We start from the raw sequence: 20,135 nt of genomic DNA, 5'->3' as shown, positions 1-20,135 counted from the left end.
AGGACTGGCTTAAGGATCCTGGTTCAAGCCCCCGGCTCCCCACCTGCAGGGGATTCACTTTACAAGCGGTGAAGCAGATCTGCAGGTGTCTTTCTCTCCCACTCTCTGTCTTCCCCTCCTCTCTCTATTTCTTTCTGTCCTATCCAACAACAATGACAGTAGCAGCAACAACAACAATAATAACCACCACAACAATAAAAAATAACAAGGGCAACAAAAGGGAAAAAAATAGCCTCTAAGAGCAGTGGATTCCTGGCGCAGGCACAGCCCCAGCAATAACCCTGGAGGCAATAAATAAATAAATAAATAAATAAATAAAAATTCTTTTGAGGTTGAGGTGAGGAAAGAAACGAAGCCCGCAGAGGAATGAAAAGCTGTGGGTCTTTTAGTCTTCGGGTCATAAGCTTCAAAGGAAAACTCTGCTTAGAGTGATGGTTCCGGTGGTGACTCTGTTTGAGTGACTTTGGCCTGTTCATAAGACCTGAACACTCACGGCTCTTTGCTACTATGATGGAAAACTCACGTGATCGCTGGAATTCCACTGGCTGACCACTACCTACCTCCAGGATTGGATACTGCTGGGCCCAGGTACTGTTTGCTGGATCTGGAATCTCTCTACCACACCACTGAGGTCTGAGGGCCAAAAGAAGGGCGAATGTCCTAGAGGCAGAGAAACCGTGACATCCGGTTAAGTGGACACGCTGGGGTGCGGAGCAGTGGTTCCTAGCGCAGTGGTCTCAGTGTGGGGCTACTTTTTTTTTTTTTGCTTCCAGGGTTATTGCTGGTGCTTGGTGCAGGCACTCTGAATCCATGGTTCCTTTTTTCTATTTTATTAGTTAGGACAGAGAGAACTAGAGAGAGGGAGGGGAGATCGGGAGAGAGAAAGGTAGGCAATCTGCCGTTCTGCTTCACTGCTTGCGAAGCTTCCCCCTGCTACAGGTGGGAAGCCAGGGGACTCGAACCAGGATCCTTGGGTGGGTCTTTGTGCTTACTACCATGTGCGCTTAACCAAATGATCACCGCCTGGCCCCATAGGGGTTATTTTTGTAAGCAGATGAATCAAAAAAACAGTAGAGAAAGATGATGCCTCATTCAAGAGTAACTCCCTATGACGTGCGTACAGGTGGTACAGAGCCTGAACGCAGCAACTGAATAAACTCTGGAATTCTGACTCAGTGTCCCGGTAACTTCCTGTCACTCTTCTGCCAAGCACTTATGCAGCAACGCTGAGCCCTGCCTGAGCCCTTAACACACAGCCAGGATAGCGTTACATATCTCGGGCATAGCTGCAAACAAGATGCCACTGTCTCTGGTCTCTACCCTTGGGGAGCTTATGATTTAGTTCATTAGAAAGTTCACAGGGAGTTTGTGCAGATACACTGTGATAAAATTAAAACAAAATAGAATACAAATGATATAAAGAGACTGAACAAAGCTATGTTAAAAATATTGAGAAGTGACACAGAGGTTGGCCCAGTGGCTTAAGCACAGGACTAGAAAGCATGAGGCCCCAAGGTCCAACTCCAGCACTGGAGTCACGTTCACTGCCCACATTTTTAAGAAGTCTAGCAGCAGGTTAAGTGAACATTGTGCAACGAAGCGCAAGGATGAAGCGCAAGGATCCCAGTTCAAGCACCACCTACAGGGGGGAAGCTTCACAGGCGGTGAAGCAGGTCTGCAGGTGTCTGTCTTTCTCTCCTCCTCTCTGTCTTCCCCTCCTCTCTCCATTTCTCTCTGTCCTATCCAACAACGACAACAATAATAATAACTACAACAATAAAACAACAAGGGCAACAAAAGGGAATAAATAAATAAAATAAATATTAAAAACAAGGGCAACAAAAGGGAATAAATAAATAAAATAAATATTAAAAAAAGAATCATTTCTCTTAGTCATAGCAGCAGCAACACCAGTATAATACTTTTACCAAATATACTTTAACCAAATTTTCAGGTATAACCAACTCACTTTTGCCGGAAGTAACGTATCGAGAAAATGCCCACTATGATCACAGCAACACAGATGCTTGATGACACAAAGGCGCTCCAGCTGGCTTTACCTGAAAAGTCAACAAACTTTGTGACTGAATTGTCTTGAATGCATGAACATTTCCAGATATTTCTGTGTGGTCCCGCTCAGCTGACCCACAAGTGCCTGCGTTGCTGGACTCTGGAAAAGGGCAGCTTCATTTCTGTTCAGCTAGGAAGGACGGGTTCTAAGGGAGTCAGCTTTATGGTTCTAAGGGAGGAGGACTCTTCCTCTAACAGGGGCAGAAGTAAAGGATATATTGAGGTGGGGTAGATAGCACAATGGTTATGCAAGGAGATGCTCAAGTCTGAGGCTCTGAAGTCCCAGGTTCAATCCCCCACACCACAATAAACCAGAGCTGAACAGTGCTCTGGTAAAAAAAAAAAAAGGGGGGGGGGAGCGCGGCGAGGGGCTGGTGGTAGCACAGCAGGTTAAGAACACATGGCAGAAGCTCAAGGACTGGTGTAAGGATCCCAGCTGGAGCCCCTGGCTCCCTGCCTGCAGGGGGTGGGGGGGCTTCACCAACGGTGAAGCAGGTCTGCAGGTGTCTATCTTTCTCTCTGTCTTTCCTCTGTCTTCCTGTCTTCTCTTGATTGATTTCTCTCTGTCCTATCCAACAGCAATAACAACAACAATGATAACAAGGGCAACAAAAGGAAAAAGATAGCTTCTAGGAGCAGTGCAGGCACCGAGCCCCAGCAATAACCCTGGAGGCAATATATATATTGAATAGAATGCATTAGAAGCCCTGAAGTTTAGTCCTGGTCTTACCACTAGTCAATGATGGCCCGTAGACTACAAAAGGTGAAGTATAATATCTACCTTGCAGGCTAGAGATGATGTAAGTATGCGGCAATGTACCTGGAATAAGAAGTGCTAAAGAAATGGTCACTAGAGACCAGGCAGTGGCAGACTCAGTAGAGCACACATGTTACAAAGCACAGAGAACCAGGTTCAAGTCCCTTGTCCACACCTGTAGTGCAGAAGCTTCATAAATAGTGAAGTAGTGCTGCAGGTGTCTGGCTCCCTGCTTCCTCTCGGTTTCTTTCTGTTTCTATCTAAAATATACATACATAAATAAAGTGTAAAAAAATCAAAAATAAAATAGATGGTAACTTAATTTTATACACTATTGGATAAATCCTCTAATTTGGAAATTACTTTTTTAAATTTTTATTTATTGAATAGAGACGGAGGGAAATCGAGAGGGAAGAGGGAGATAGAGATAGATAGGTAGATAGATAGGGTCACAGTTTCACCACTTGTGAAGCTTTCCTCATGTAGTAGGACCAGGGACTTGAACCTGGGTCCCTGGGTCTTTGAAATTACTTCACTTCCTTCCTATGAAAAGAACTACAGAACTTCCCCACATGGCAGGGTTATGGACTAAGCGATATTTACTGGGTAGTGACTACATACATAGCAGGCCCCATTAGGTGTCAGGAGACAAAGAGGAATAGGACATGTGCTCTTCTTTTTTGATATTTATTTATTTATTCCCTTTTGTTGCCCTTGTTATTTTATCATTATGTGGTTATTATTATTGCTGTTACTGATGTCGTTGTTGGATAGGACAGAGAGAAATGGAGAGAGGAGAGGAAGACAGAGAGGGGGAGAGAAAGACAGACACCTGCAGACCTGCTTCACCGCCTGTGAAGCAACTCCCCTGCAGGTGGGGAGCCGGGGGCTCGAACCGGGATCCTTATGCCGGTCCTTGCGCTTTGTGCCACGTGCGCTTTACCCGCTGCGCTATGGCCCGACTCCCAGGACATGTGCTCTTCTGTCTTAAGTCATGACCAACAACATAGGAAACATGTATCAATATGCCAGTAAGCTGCAAAGCTATGGGATATGACTAAAAGTGGCTACGTAGTAGGTGCTATAGCACAGAACAGCCTAGATGTCGACCTCAAGAACAGGTTGGTAAAGTTTTGCAAATGCAGAAATATCAGAAGTTTAGAAGTGATCACAAGAACAGGCCTTGAGTCAGTGGGCAAGTTAGGAAATCACAGACTAGGTAAAGAAGACAGTGCAGGGTGGGGGAGATAGTATAATGGTTATGCAAACAGACTCTCAAGTCTGACGCTCTGAGGTCCGGGGTTCAGTCTCTTGCACCACCGTAAGCCAGAGCTGAGCAGCGCTCTGATAATAAATAAGTAAATGGGAGTCAGGCAGTAGCGCAGTGGGTTAGGCGTACGTACATGGCACAAAGTGCAAGGACCGGTGTAAGGATCTGGGTTCGAGCCCCCGGCTCCCCACCTGCAGGGGAGTCGCTTCACAGGCGGTGAAGCAGGTCTGCAGGTGTCTGTCTTTCTCTCCCCCTCTCTGTCTTCCCCTCCTCTCTCCATTTCTCTGTCCTATCCAACAACAACGACATCAATAACAACAACAATAATAACTACAACAATAAAAACAAGGGCAACAAAAGGGAATAAATATATAAATAAATATTAAAAAATAAAAGTAAATAAGTACAAGAAATAAGGTGAAAGCTGCGCAAACGAGGAAGAAGCATGGCACTTTCCAGGAACTAACCACAGGCAGGGGTGTGGCCTTGCTTTGGGGCATGAATGCTGCCTGTGGAGTGGAGGGTGAAGTCAGACGGGTGAGTAGGGCCAGCTCATTCAAGCTGAATTCCAGCTCGAATATCTCTGAGGAAGCCCTGGTGGAGCACAGCCTGAGGAGGCATGTCAGCCTCAAGTATCTTCCAGGAAGATTCCTATGAGACAGTAAAGGGCAGGTTGGAAGGGAGGTGAAAAGGCGACTGTAGGCAGGAGGCTTGCTAGCCGGCAGGAGAGTGTGCTACTCAGGGCTAACTCCCAGATTCAGCTTTGTCTCTGCCCCCACCGTCAACACGATCTGACACTTTGTCAGCATCTGCCTTCTTTCCTGGGCAGATGGGACAAGGCTGGAGGATCACCAATACAAAGATGCCGAGTCCTTAATCCAATTAATTGTGGACAAACTGACTTGTGTGCGAGTGCCACAGGGACGGACGGGAAGAGGGGTTGTCAGATTTCTCAGTGGAGAGGCTCTGGCACAGAGCACCTTGGTTGTGAATGATCAGCTTGAGATTCCATGTGGAAAAGCAAGAACAGCTTGTATGATACTTGGAACAGAAGCAGATGAGCCCTGCTAACGAGAACAGTGTCACTTTGTTGGTGGAGGGACGCCCATGTTAGCTGGGTCACTCTCACACATACCCAGGTGTGATCGAAGTGACTCAGATCAGAGTGTGCTTTGTAGCCCTTCTTTTTGAAACTTATTTATTTATTTATGGACAGAGACAGAGAGAAATTGAGTAGGGAGAGGGAGAGAGAGAAGAGACAGACACACACATCCCTGTTTCTCCACTCGTGAAGCTTTCCCCCTGCAGGTGGGAACCAGGGGCTTGAACCTGGGTCCTTGCACACTGTGGTGTGTGTGCTTAACCAGGTGCGCCACCACCTGACCCCCAAAGTTCTTCTACTTTCCTACCTACATGCACTTGAACAGTCATTCTGTTCCTCACATCTGTTTAAGAAAATAAGGGTGGTGGGGGATGGGATATTAGCCCCTCCTTCCTTTATCCTTTTTCCTTCCTTCCTTCCTTCCTTCCTTCCTTCCTTCCTTCCTTCCTTCCTTTATCCTTTTTCCTTCCTTCCTTCCTTCTTTCTTTCTTTTTAAAAAATGTTTTATTTATTTATTCTCTTTTGTTGCCCTTGTTGTTTTATTGTTGCAGTTATTGTTGTCGTTGTTGGATAGGACAGAGAGAAATGGGACAGAGGAGGGGAATGCCTCATGAGTGGTGAAGCAGGGTTTCAGGTGCCTCTCTAGCTCTTTTCCTGTCTATCACCCCTCCTTTTTCAATTTTTCTCTGTCTCTATCCAATAAAAAATATATAGAAATCTTAAAAAAAACAACAACATAGTGCATGTGATCAGGTGGTGTAGTGAATAAAGCATTGGACTCTCAAGCATGAGGTCCTGAGTTCAATCCTTGGCAGCACAAGTACCAGAGTGATGTCTATTTCTTTCTCTCTACCTATTTTTTTATTAATAAATAAGATCTTTTAAAAAACATACATACTTTATATCTGTTTTTAAAAAGTCGAAGTCAATTATTAAACTATTTGGCCTGCTTTATATCTTGATGCTTTTTCAGCCACCAAGTTGCATATGCTACCATGACACCAACCTGATTTCACTGGACGAAGACCTTACCCATGTGTCCTGGAATCCCACCTCCCTAGAGCCCTGCCCCACTAGGGAAAGACAGAGACAGGCTGGGAGCATGGATCGACCTGCCAATGCCAATGTGCAGCTCAGAAGCAAATACAGAAGCCAGACCTTCCACCTTCTGCACCCCACAATGACCCTGGGTCCATGCTCCCAGAGAGATAAAAAATAGACAATTTTCCAGTGGAGGAGAGATAATATGGCACTCTGGTGGTGAGAACTGTGTGGAATTGTACCCCTCTTATCCTACAGTTTTGTTGATCATTATTAAATTAAAAAAAAACATAGATACTTCTTGGGAAGACTTTCTGGCTCTTCTGAATTTTGAAAAATGAGTCAAGTGTCCAACTATTCTGTGAAGCAGGAGACACTTCAGTTAAAGGTAGCAGCAGTTACAAAGTGCCAAGCAGCAAGTGGTCACAGTCATGTGCTGGGCATCTAAGAAAGACGTGGTGCGCGGCTTCCTCCTTGTGCTGACCTCCGAGAGTGCTACTGTGCACGCCGCGTTCTATGGTATGTCTTGCTAGACCATCCTTTATCTATTCCGTCTGTTGTTGACTGCCGCGTCTGGAGTAACAGGATGGCAGTGAGTTCAAGAAAATCTCATCATCACTACACTACACTATCCAGCACGGAAGTGTTACTCCTGTGTAGGAATTTGGGATGAATTTCCCATGCTTAACGCGGCTTCTTACCTGGCAGACAGAATTCTCTCTCGTTTCCGGGGGGGCTTTCTCCAGCGGCTGTCAGAGCTGTCATCCACAGGGTGTATGTCACTTTGGGTTGTAGGCTGTCGATTGAATGTGAATTGGAGGAGACCCTATAGGGAATCTCTGAAGAGAATATAAAGAAACAGGTGCTTGTTAGTGGAACTGCTTGAATGTCGTTTTTCGTTCATTTTTGTTAATGCTCATTTGAAAGAGAGAGAAAGAGAAAGAGAACACTGCTGTTTTAAAAGAGTCCTACCTCATTAGTACTTAATACTAGAATAGTTCCTAAAAAGTCAGGTCATTTTTGGAGTATCCAGTTCAGCCAATCAGAAATAATATATTTTCTTTCTTTTATATACTTACTTATTCCCTTTTGTTGCCTTTGTTGTTTTATTGTTGTAGTTGTTGTTGTTGTTGTTATTGATGTCATTGTTGTTGGACAGGACAGAGAGAAATGGAGAGAGGAGGGGAAGACAGGGAAAGAAAGAGAGACACCTGCAGAAATGCTTCACCACTTGTGAAGCGACTCCCCTGCAGATGGGGAGCCGGGGGCTTGAACCGGGATCCTTATGCGGGTCCTTGCGCTTTGTGCCATGTGCGCTTAACCTGCTGTGCTACCACCCGACTCCCAAAGAATGTGTTTTCTTTTTGAAACTAAGGTTATCATTGGGACATTAAGAATCCACTGTTCCCAACGGTAATTTTTTTCCTTTTAAATTGAATAGACCAGAGAGAAATAGGGGGGAGAGGAGATAGAGAGGGAGAGAGAAAGAGAGACACCTGCAGACTTGCTTCACTACTTGTGAAGCTTTCTCCTTATGGGTGGGGAGCAGGGGTTTGAACTCGGGTCCCTGTGCTTGGTAACCTGTGTGCTTAACTGGGTGTGGCACTGCCTGGCCCCCAAAAGAATATATATATATGTAAAGTCTTCTGAAAGAAAATTTTTCATTTGCCTTTTGAAATTTTTACCTCTTATTTTCTTTATTATATATATATATATATATATGTAATTATTTTGGTATTATCTTTATTTATTGTATAAAGACAGAAATTGAAAGTGAAGGGGGTGACAGAAAGACAGAGAGACACCTGCAACCCTGCTTCACCACTCCCAGTGCTTTCCCTCTGCAGTTGAGGACCAGGGGCTCAAACCTGGGTCCTTGCACATTGTAACGTGTACTCAATCAGGTGTGCCACCACCCAGCCCCTCTATGATATATTTTCAGCACTTCTCCAGCATAGCTGAGAATACTTTCAGAGGAGAGTCAATGTATAAGTTACTTTCAGTTTGTTTTTTTTTTAGATTGATTTATGTGTTAGCATGAGAGATAAAGAAAAAGAAAAAGGATGACAAAGGACCTAGTGGGGGTTGTATTGTTATGTGGAAAACTGAGAAATGTTACGCATGTACAAACTATTGTACTTACTGTCGAATGTAAAACATTAATTCCCTCAATAAAGGAAAAAAAAAAACAATAAGGAGAGAAAGAGCCAGAGCATTCTATTAAGTGTGCTGCCTGGGTCAGGACCTCATGCTTGTAAGTCTCAAGTTCTAGCCACTGTACCTACCACCTTCTAGGTCCTTTCAGTGGGACTCCTAAGAGAATGAAGTTTAGAATTAATAAAGAAGACAAGTAACACTACTTTTCATTTTGTACTTTTTCCTGGATAGATTTTGAGTACTCTGTAGGCCATGCTTGTCTGCTTCAGTCTGACAAACTATAAGAACTAGAGCAGTGATTTTTAGTTTAGATTTATTTGGCAGTATAAGCCAAATCTATCAATTTCTTTATTATTATTGTTACTATCTTTATTTATTGGATAGAGACAGCCAGAAATTGAGAGGGAAGGGGGAGATAGAGAGGGAGAGAGACACACAGAGAGAGAGACACCTGCAGCCCTGCTTCACCACCAGTGAAGTTTTCCCCTTTCAGGTGGGGACTGGTTGCTTAAACCTAGGTTGTTGCGCATTTTAACATAGGCACCCAACCAGGTGCACCTCCGCCCGGCCCCTAATCTATCATTTTCTTCTGCGCTCAACAGATGATAGGTTCTCAGTAAGGAAGATGGCGCTATTGGAGAGCCAGGGGCCAGCCCCAGCAGGTCTCAGGGGTCCCTGAAAGAGGAGGGGCGTCGGCGAGGATGAGGTGAGGAAGGAGACCCATGTCAACTGCTTCAGGAGCAGGAGAGAGACGTCTCTGCTGTGCTCAGGCAGAACTTTATTTTATAGTCTTACAAGGCTCAGATCATTAAAACAAAAATCACCAAGGCTTTAGTCACTAATACATAAATCACCAAGGCTTTGATGATTAATACAAAAATCACCAAGTAAGAATAGCACAGGTAAGGAACACCTCCTGCTTTGTGAAACATTCACATTCCAGGGGCACTTTTCCCCGTAGAGATCACATCACAGTTTCTATGTCTTTTGTTACTCCTGTTATCTGTGTGCTAGGCAGATGTCCTATTAATTAAGATGAATATTCTACCTATATGTTTATGCCGTCCTCTTGCTCCTATGCATCAGAAGCTGTGGTTCATAGAAAGTTCAAGCTTATTATGTTTCTAGGGGCCTTAAACAATTTGAACAGCCCATTTTTCATAAAATCTGTTCCATTGTTTGATCAAGGAGGTTTGTTTTGTTCCTTACTAAGAAGGAACCAAGGTGGTATTGACCTGGCCAGCCTCTCCATGAAGTTAAGCTCTCTAGCTGGAACCCATCTTCCCTGTGTGCTCACTATGTGACCTAGGTTCTCGTGTTGCTGGGAAACTGTGCAGATGCAGTCACATCTGCCATGTTGCCCCCTCAGGCTATACTGCTAGTTCCCGCGAGAGTTGGGACATTCTCAGAGTGCCTGTTCAGCCATGTTGTGCCCTCAGGGCATTGTCTAGATCCCCGCGATATTTGGAGTGCTTTGGTCACTCCTCCCCCTTCCCATTCTCATGAGAGTTATTATCCTATCCTGGAGTGCTTTGGTCACTCCTCCCCCTTCCCATTCTTGCGAAAGCTACTCCTATAAAAGCCCTTCTTCTTCCGCACCTCGTTCTCTTGCCAGTGCTCCACTCCAGTGTTCAGACGCAGGAAAGGTTACTGCATGAGGCGGCCATTTCTGCTACCTCCACGTGGCCCAACCTGCCTCTCTAGCACCCAACTCTGAGGTGCCAGCGCAAATAAAGATTTGTGTTTCCTCTTTGCTCCGGACCCCCTCTCTCTCTTCTCTGCGGCCCGTGCACAACAACATCGTGTACTATTTCTGTATAAGGAAGTGGGAGCATAGTGGTGGGTGGCAGATTAAAAGGCCTATTGTATCTAGGTGGGTACCATAACTTACCATTTACTAATTATGCTATGTAAGGTGGCCCCTCCACTGTGGGAACCACCAATCTTTCTCTATATTTTAGGGGGAATAGTAAAGAATGTGGTGTAGATAAAGGGGAAACATTTCTTCCTCTTGGAGTCTCCTAAAAAAATTCTGCATTGGGAGTCGGGCTGTAGCGCAGTGGGTTAAGCGCAGGTGGTGCAAAGCACAAGGACTGGCATAAGGTTCCTGGTTCGAACCCCGGCTCCCCACCTGCAGGGGAGTCGCTTCACAGGCGGTGAAGCAGGTCTGCAGGTGTCTATCTTTCTCTCCTCCTCTCTGTCTTCCCCTCCTCTCTCCATTTCTCTCTGTCCTATCCAACAACGACAACAACAATAATAACTACAACAATAAAACTACAAGGGCAACAAAAGGGAATAAATAAATAAAATTAAATTAAAAAAAAATTCTGCATTACTGCTATTGCTTGTTCCATTATGATCAATCTTACAGAGTGCAGTGCAGATTTTGTCATTATTTTAGTTATTGTTCAGGCTCTGAGCCTGGCCACAGGCAAAGATTATTAAGATCACACAGAGCTTAATCCCAAGCCCTACACATGGCAAAAGGCGAGATGGTTTCAGTTTGGCCTGGAGAGTCCAGCCGTGCTGAACTTCCTATGAAGCTGGTACCCTGTCAAGCGCCTCACATGGTGGTGCCTGCACCATTTGAACGACGCGCTGGTGGTGTTCTCCTTCCTCTAGAAACACAAGAGTAGCTACTAAATAGGTAGGATTCTCCGGTGATGCTCTGGGTGTGAGGTTTTTTTTTTTTTTTTTTTTTTTCTTTTTTGTATTTTGTTGTTGTTTTCTCATGAATGCACAATTCTGGTGATCATTTCTCCCTTCTCCCCCCTCATTTCTTTATTTAATAGGACAGAAAGACATTGAGAGGGGAGGGGGACAGAGAGAGGGAGAGAAAGAGAGACCCTTAGCATTGCTTTAGCCATAGTGATGCTTCCTCCCTGCATCTGGGGATTGGGGTTTGAACTCTGGTCCTCGTGCATGGTAATTATGTGCTCTCAACTGGGTGTGCCAATGTCCAGCCCTAGGGGGTGTCTTGATGAATTAATCATTGTCACTCGATCACCTGTCTGACTTCTTCTGATAGGGACAGTGAAAGGGAAAGACAGCACAATACTGAAGCTTCCCACGTTGCAGCGGGGGCCTGACTGAAATCGGAGTCACCATCTTGCCAGGTGACCTATCCTGCCAGTCCCTAGGTGTGAGTTTTTGTGACCCTCAGATGCTGGGAAGGACTACAAAGTCAGGACCAGAATTTCTGCAGAGCTGCATCTGTGCTGATGATCAAAGCGAAAACTAGAACTCTGCTGCTTTGTGCTTTTTAAGTCATTTTTTTTTTTTCTGGCTCACAAGCCCCAGGCCAAGAGAGATGAGGCACATTTGCTGAATTTATTTAAGAGAGCATGAATATTTATTTAAGCGAGCATGAATATTTATTTAAGAGATCATGAATATTTGTTTAAGAGATCATGAATATTTATTTAAGAGATCATGAATATTTATTGATCATCTGTTTCAGGTAGAGCCCTGATTATACAATGGCACTAAACTGCCTCAAAGAGTTCACCATCCTCCAGGGAAAGCGGACTCTGTATATTTCACCTGACAAGGATGGCTGTTGGGCCTTAAGCCAGCCCCCCCATCCTCCATTGCTGATACTATGGTCTATTTACATAATCATTGTTTTGCCTGAGACCCGTCCTGCCTGCAGTGTATTAATTAATCCCACTGGTTAAAACCTTCGCAACAGTTGCTATGGAAGCTTTCTACCTTCCTGCTCTTTCCTTTTCTCCACCTCCTTTCCTAGCCATTTCCTTTTCCGGCTTGTCACTTCTGGTTAAAAATATATAAAAGCACTGTCTCTGATCAATAAAGACACATTGCATTCCCCACGAGTTCCTGGTCTCTGTCCCATGTCACTGAGTAAGCAGCAGCCCAGGCTGGCTTACAGGTTGGAGTTCTCTCCAACCCCGAGAGCATGTGCCCGGGAAGAAACACTCTTACACTAGCCCGGCAGATGACCAGCACCACCAAGCCTTGTACTGCTTCATCCGCCAGCCAAAGGGCTGAGAGCTTTAATTAACAGCTTACTTAGCGGCTGTAATGATCAGAGAAACTTCTCTATTTTTACACCCTATGGGGGAAAAGTAACACATGAGATATTTCTATATATGTATATTTTTCCTTGGTTTTTTATTGTTGTTGTACTTATTGTTATGATTGATGTCATCGTTGTTGGATAGGACAGAGAGAAATGGAGAGAGGAGGGGAAGACAGAGAGGGGGAGAGAAAGAGAGACACCTGTAGACCTGCTTCACTGCCTGTGAATCGACTCCCCTACAGGTAGAGAGCCGGGGGCTCGAACCAGGATCCTTATGCCGGTCCTTGTGCTTTGAGTCACATGCACTTAACCCGCTGCGCTACCACCCAATTCTCCACATGAGATATTTCTAAACCTACTGTAACCTGATGAAAAAACTCTCACAGACAAACTTTATAAGTGAACTCAAAAACATTTCCCCTTATTCTTTTTTAAAAGATCTTATTAAAAAAAAAATCTCATGAGAAAGATAGGAGGAGATAGAATGAGAATCAGACACCACTCTGGTCAGCAGGTGTTTTAACTGCCTACTCGTAGAATAATTATGGGTACATAGATGTGCTGCCAGGGACTGAATTTGGGATCTCATGCTCGAGAGTCTAATGCTTTATCCACTGCGCCACCTCCTGGACCACTTGCCCTTTTTCTTAAGACAGAGGATTAAATCACTGATTTTGGAGAGAACTTCTGCTAGTCTTGCTGTAACAAAATACCAGCAAGGAGAATGGTAGGTAGGTGGTGTTCCCAGTACAGCTTATATATTAACGTGCATGGACTAGGGTTCAAACCTCCAGTTTCCACTTTCAGGGGCGGGAGCTTCACAAGTGTTGAAGTGGGGCTGCAGGTCTCTCTTTCTCTCAATTTTTTAATCTATTTATTCACTTATTATTAGATAGAGACAGAGAAATTAAGAGGGGAGGGAGGATAGAGAGAAAGAGACAGACACCCACAGCCCTGCTTCATCACTTATGAAGCTTTCCCCTGCAGGTGGGGAGCAGGGACTTGAACCCGGGTCATTGTGCATGGTAATGTGTGCTTAACCAGGTGAACCACTGCTTGGTCCTTCATTCTATCTCTTTCTACCCCTCTTTTCCTCTTTCCCTCTCCCTCCTTCTCTCTCTTTCTCTCTCTCCCTTTCTTCCTCTCTCCCTCCTGCTCCCCTCTCAAATTCTTTCTGTCCTATCAAGTAAAAAGGGGAGAAAGAAGGAAAGGAAGAAAGAAAGAAGGAAAGAGAGAGAGAAAAAGGTTATTGCGGAATGGTGAGTGGTGGATTCTTGGGGAGAATCAATTGTCCAAATGTATGAGGGCTTCCTTAGCACTGGGAGTGACATGAAATATCAGAACAGAAGGAAAAAAATGTTTTTCTTAACTGGAAAACTACACGCACACACACACATGCACACACGAGTGCACACACAGACATACACAAGCACACACACACACACACACACACACACACACACACACACTCTGCACATATATTTGAAAAACAAAACTAGGAACTCAGCAGGGCACAGTGAAGAGAGTGACACTGTCAGCAGTTTGGTTGGCAAAACAGGTTGAACTGACTAAGGGGACAAAGAAATCAAGAAGCCAGGCCGGAAATACTAGTTCTGCTGCCCGGGTCTGAGCTGCGATCTCCTGCAGAGATAGAGGAGGCCACATAGTCCTTCACATTCAATTCTTAGGGTGCTTTATAGACCAAAGCACAGAGTATGGGGAGCTGTGATGGTTGTCTATATGCAATTGAGTCTAAGGTGAAATGATAAAAGCCACATTGTTACTGTACAGTCGTCACTTGTATTTTTAAATACTTTTTATTTGTTTTTATCGCCACCAGAGTTATCTCTACTGCTCCTGGAAGCCAAATTCTTTCTTTCTTTCTATCTTTCTTTCCTCCTTCCTCCCTCCCTTCCTTTATTTTCTTCTTCTATTTAATAGAACAGAGAGAAATTGAAAGGGGAAGAGGAGATAGAGAGGGAGAAAGACAGAGAAACACCTACAGACCTGCTTCACCACTTGTGAAATGGCCCCCTCTCTCCCCTGCCCCATGCAGGTGGGAACCAGGGGCTTGAACCCAGGTCCTTACACAGGGCGATGTGTGCACTCAACCGGGTGTGCCGTCACCTGGCCCCCAATACTATCTTTTAAAATTTTGTATTAAGTATCTACTATCCACTTTGACTGAATGCAGATACAGAAGAGACCAGGGTGATTAAGCTGCCATTTTTTGTGTGTGTGTGCCCTTATGATGCTCGTTATGTCGAGAAAGACAGCCAAGCGGAAGTCACATACTATATGATGTCTGTACGGAAGCACGGTGTAAAGAAGGGGAGTATGTTTGCCTTAGGCACACATGCAGTATCAAAACACCTTCAAGGGCTGGTCACTCAGCTCCCCTGCAGAACTTCCTAGCACACAGTGTCACGTTTCTCCCCTTACTGCACTGGCGGGACAGTGCCACAAGCCATGTGGGATGGGGGCCCTTCCTCCTCAGAGTCCATCCTTGTTTTGTTATTGTTACCCTTCCCTCTCCTGGCGTCTTCTTCCTCTTCCTCAGCGGCCATTTCTCTGCTGTTCTCTCGAAACTATACTTGAAAATTGGCCGGTGATTTCTGGCTGTCAGAAGCAGTAAGTGGTCTGTCACCAGTGCAATACCAGTGACCTCACTTTTCTGTCCTTTTCCAAGCCCCTCGGTGGACTGCAGGCTCTCTGAAGACAGGCTCTTATTCATCATACGGCTGAATAAAAAGGGAAACTTAGTCTCCTCAGTTGGTATAAATTAAAACTTTGAGTCCGTTCTTTAAGTTTGGGAGCTGCTCTCTGCCCTAATTCAGCTTTCTAGTTCTATTCTCAACTCTTAACACCATCTTCCCAGACAATATTTTTAGTCCATTTGCATGTTAGTTATCAAGCTCAAGCAAAAATTACTAAAGTCATAGGCCCCTAGGAACATACCTAAAATAGATTTCCTAGCTTTTTTCCACCCTAAGAATCCTATTCTCATCATCTCTATTCCTACCTTTTGGTTACTGTTTATTAAACCTTTTGTCTTGCTTTGTATCTTACTGCCTTTCAGCCACCAAGTTGCAGACACTACTATGATTCCATCCTGACTTCCCTGGGCAGACAACCTCATCGCCGTGTCCTGGAACCCCACCTCTGCAGAGCCCTGCCCCACTAGGGAAAGACAGAAACAGGCTGGGGGTGTGGATCCACCTGCCCACACCCATGTCCAGCAGAGAATCAGCTACAGAAGCCAGAACTCCCAAATTCTGCAACCCCTAAGGAATTTTGGTCTATATTTTAGTCAGACAGGGAGAAATGTTAAGGGGGGAAAGACTAGAGGGCTCTGAACCCCAATTCCATCAGGGCCCTCAGAAAGAAGAGGGAGAAAGGAAGGACACTCAGAAGTGGTAATTGGTGTAGGTGTGACTTAGAAAGAAAGAGAAGACAGGACCATGGGGGGCGGGGAGGGCAATAAATAAGTAAATAAAGACAGATAGTTATAGAAATAATCATGTTTGACCTTGGGAGAACTATTGGCAGTTTCCGATGGAGGAACTGGGGACACAGAACTCTGGTGGCACAGAAGAGATCCAAAAGGCCGAGAAACACATGAAAAAATGCTCCAAGTCTCTGATTGTCAGAGAAATGCAAATCAAGACAACAATGAGATATCACTTCACTCCTGTGAGAATGTCCTACATCAGAAAAGGTAACAGCAGCAAATGCTGGAGAGGGTGTGGGGTCAAAGGAACCCTCCTGCACTGCTGGTGGGAATGTCAATTGGTCCAACCTCTGTGGAGAACAGTCTGGAGAACTCTCAGAAGGCTAGAAATGGACCTACCCTATGACCCTGCAATTCCTCTCCTGGGGATATATCCTAAGGAACCCAACACATCCATCCAAAAAGACCTGTGTACACATATGTTCTTGGCAGCACAATTTGTAATAGCCAAAACCTGGAAGCAACCCAGGTGTCCAACAACAGATGAGTGGCTGGGCAAGTTGTGGTATAAATACACAATGGAATACTACTCAGCTGTAAAAAAATAGTGATTTCACCGTTTTCAGCCGATCTTGGATGGACCTTGAAAAAATCATGTTGAGTGAAATAAGTCAGAAACAGAAGGACGAATATGGGATGATCTCACTCTCAGGCAGAAGTTGAAAAACAAGATCAGAAAAGAAAACACAAGTAGAACCTGAAATGGAATTGGCGTATTGCACCAAAGTAAAAGACTCTGGGGTGGGTAGGTGAGTGGGGAGAATACAGGTCCATGGAAGATGATGAAGGACATAGTGGGGGGTTGTATTGTTAAATGGAAAACTGGGGAATGTTATGCATGTACGAACTATTGTATTTACTATTGAATGTAAAACATTAATTCCCCAATAAAGAAATAAATTTAAAAAAAAGAACTCTGGTGGTGGGAACGGGGAGGAATTGTACCCTTTTGTCTGATAATTTTGTAAATCAATATTAACTCTCTAATAATAATAATAATAATAAAAACCTTTGAGCCCATGTCCTCTTCCTCTTTCAGTGTTTGTTTTTTTAATTTTTTTTAAAAAGTTTATTTATTTATTCCCTTTTGTTGCCCTTTTTGTTTTTATCATCCTTGTAGTTATTGTTGTTGTTACTGATGTCGTCATTGTTAGGTAGGACAGAGAGAAATGGAGAGAGGAGGGGAAGACAGAGAGGGGGAGAGAAAGACAGACACCTGCAGACCTGCTTCACCGCCTGTGAAGCGACTCCCCTGCAGATGGGGAGCCGGGGCTTGAACCAGGATCCTTATACCAGTCCTTGTGGTTCATCACTACCCACCCCCATTTTTTTTTTTTTTTAATTTAGGGAGCGAGAAGGAGGCAGGAAGTGAGAAAGAGAAAGACACAGAGATTACAACACACAGCACTGCTCCACCACCCATGGAGTTCCCACTGGTGCTTGTATGTGGTGTCAAGTCATGAACCCAGGCTCTCCCTTTTGGTAAGACTCCAGCTTTACCAAGTGAACTGTCTCCCTACCTGACCCGTCACTGTTAGGGCTGCATTTCAGACCTGATATACTCTGATAGACCCAGTGGGATCCGTTCTATTGACTGGCACATTCTACTTAATCCATGGTGGGGCTAATTAATGATTATAAGCATTATTTTTTTAAAATATGTTTAACTTTATTTATTTGATAGGACAGAGAGAAACTGAGAGGGGAAAGGAGAATAGAGAAGGAAGGAGAGACCCATTAGCACTGCTTCATCACTTGTGAAGCTTTCTTTCTGCAGGTGCGGGCCGGGGGCTTGAACCCGCGTCCTTGTGCATGGTAACACATACGCTTAACTGGGTGTGCTGCCACCTGTCCCCAAGGGATTATTAAAGAATTCTATAGAGGGTCTGGCACTAGCACAGTGAGTTAAGCACACATGGCATGAAGCTTAAGGACCAGGGTAAGGATCCCAGTTCGAGCCCCCGGCTCCCCACCTGTGGAGGGGTGGGGATTGCTTCACAAGTGATGAATCAGGCTTGCAGGTGTCTATCTTTCTCTCTCCCTCTCTGTCTTCCCTTCCTCTCTCGATTTCTCTCTGTCCTGTCCAACAACAACAGCAGCAATAACAACAACAAGGGCAACAAAAATGGGAAAACTGGTGACCAGGAGCAGTGGATTCGTAGTGCAGGCATTATATAGACCTCAGAAAGAAAGAGACACATTGCTATGAACTGATGGGAAAAGGTCTCTGGAATAGATTATTGAGAGGCAAACACATAGTACCCATCAAAATATTAAGAGAAGCTTAAATACATGCTGTATACACATTAATCACAACCCTACCCCCCCAAAAAAAAAAAACCCCATGAAGATCTGCTGACAGCTTAGTATAGAGAAAGGGATAATTTTCCTGTCATATTTTTTCTGAACTACTTGAATTTTTAAAAATTATGTTTTAGTATGGTTTACCAAATAAAACCTTAACTAGCTCTCAAACTCATAACTTTCGGAGAATCAAGACTGTAGACTTTCTAGGATCAGGAGAGGACCCAGTCCTTAAAACTTCCCAGGTGTAGAGTCAGGGGGTAGCGCAGTGGGTTAAGCTCACGTGGCGCAAAGCACAAGGACTGTCATAAGTATCGTAGTTCGAGCCCCCGGCACCCCACCTGCAGGAGGTCGCTTCACAAGTGGTGAAGCAGGTCTGCAGGTGTCTGTCTTTCTCTCCCCTTCTTTGTCTTCCCCACCTCTCTCCATTTCTGTGTCCTATCCAGCAACAATAACAACTACAACAAGCACAACAACAAGGGCAACAAAATGGGAAAAATGGCCTCCAGGAGCAGTGGATTCATAGTGCAGGCACCGAGCCCCAGCAATAACCCTGGAGGCAAAAACAAAAGTTCCCAGGTGAAAATTAGTCCTGCAGGGGGGCAGCTTTCATAACCTAGGGTGGCTTTGTTACATTCTTGGCCTAATCACTCTCATGAACAAAAAAAATTAGAAAGGCTACTTCTCTATAATAAATGCTCCTGAAAGAAACCAGCTGCTTATGAAATAAAAAATAGGCCACGCCCAGAGAAAGAGAGAGAATCTGAATAAATCAAAGGCTACAACGTCAAATTTGGCAAGTGACTTGGAACTGCTGTTTGGATGTGAGAACCATGAAGTCCTCTGAGACGCTGCTCTGGTCAGCACGTGTTTTAATCACCTACTCGTAGAATAATTATAATAATTATGGGTCAGCTAGCATGTTACAGTGTATCTCTCTTATTAAGACCTGCTGGGACCTTGCACAGTGCACACTTTTACTGCTCCCAGGCTGCTTTTTTAGTCATCTAGAGAGAAAGGGAGAGTCACCACTGTTATGTTTTGATGGTTATTTCCTTCTCATGCACTGCTGGCACTTGAGCCAGGGCCTTGCAGCACTTTGCAAGGCAGGTGTGCTACCCAGGGAATTGCTCCCCCCGCCTCCATTGGATCTTTTTTAAGGAGGAACATTGAGCAGCTGTGCAGTGGCACACCAGGCTGAGTGCACACATGACGGTGCACAGGGATCCGGGTTCAAGCCCTCAGTCTCTACACGCAGTGGGTAAGCTTCACAAATGGCGAAGCAGCACTTAAGGCCTCTTTCTCTTTCTCTCTCTGCCTTCCTCTCTCTCGCTCTCTCTCTCTCTCTCTCACATTCACCTTCCCACTCAATTTCTCTCTGTCTCTACCCAAAATGAAAATAAAATAAAGGGAGTCAGGCGGTAGCGCAGCGGGTTAAGTGCAGGTGGCGCAAAGCACAAAGACCGGAGTAAGGATCTCAGTTCAAGCCCCCGGCTCCCCACCTGCAGGGGAGTCGCTTCACAGGCGGTGAAGCAGGTCTGCAGGTGTCTCTGTTTCTCTCCCCCTCTCTGTCTTCCCCTCCTCTTTCCATTTCTCTCTGTCCTATCCAACAATGACAACAACAATAAAACAACAAGGGCAACAAAAAGTGAATAAATAAAATATTTTTAAAAATAAATAAATTAAATAAAATAAGGTAGAAAAGGATAAATGTGATATAATAGTATTTGCTAATGTGATTTTTAAAATAAGTTCTCCAAATGCATTCTTGCAAACCTTGGGGGAGGGTCTATATAGTTTTGATCAGTCACTGTTTTCCTTTTTCTTTCTTTTTGATGGAAAGTGAGAGATAGGAGTAGATGGGGGGGAAGAGAGTGAGAG

The 20,135-nt window shown here is 44.6% G+C and overlaps 1 protein-coding gene across 1 annotated transcript in view; it reads right to left on the bottom strand.

Annotated features, from left to right (window-relative positions):
* The window catches only part of IL12RB2 (interleukin 12 receptor subunit beta 2), a 109,271-nt gene that overhangs the window by 8,624 nt on the left and 80,512 nt on the right, over positions 1–20,135 (bottom strand). Inside the window, exons 13-15 of the mRNA XM_060205098.1 lie at positions 6,942–7,079; positions 1,970–2,060; positions 561–660 (exon numbers count right to left, since the gene is read on the bottom strand). Of these exons, the coding sequence (XP_060061081.1) occupies positions 561–660; positions 1,970–2,060; positions 6,942–7,079 (329 nt within the window). The remainder of the gene's footprint in view (positions 1–560; positions 661–1,969; positions 2,061–6,941; positions 7,080–20,135) is intronic.

The sequence above is a fragment of the Erinaceus europaeus genome, chromosome 13, assembly GCF_950295315.1.
Source record: "Erinaceus europaeus chromosome 13, mEriEur2.1, whole genome shotgun sequence".
Lineage (NCBI taxonomy): Eukaryota > Metazoa > Chordata > Mammalia > Eulipotyphla > Erinaceidae > Erinaceus > Erinaceus europaeus.
Note: the sequence above shows the minus strand (reverse complement) of the source record. Positions and strands in the feature narration are given on the sequence as shown.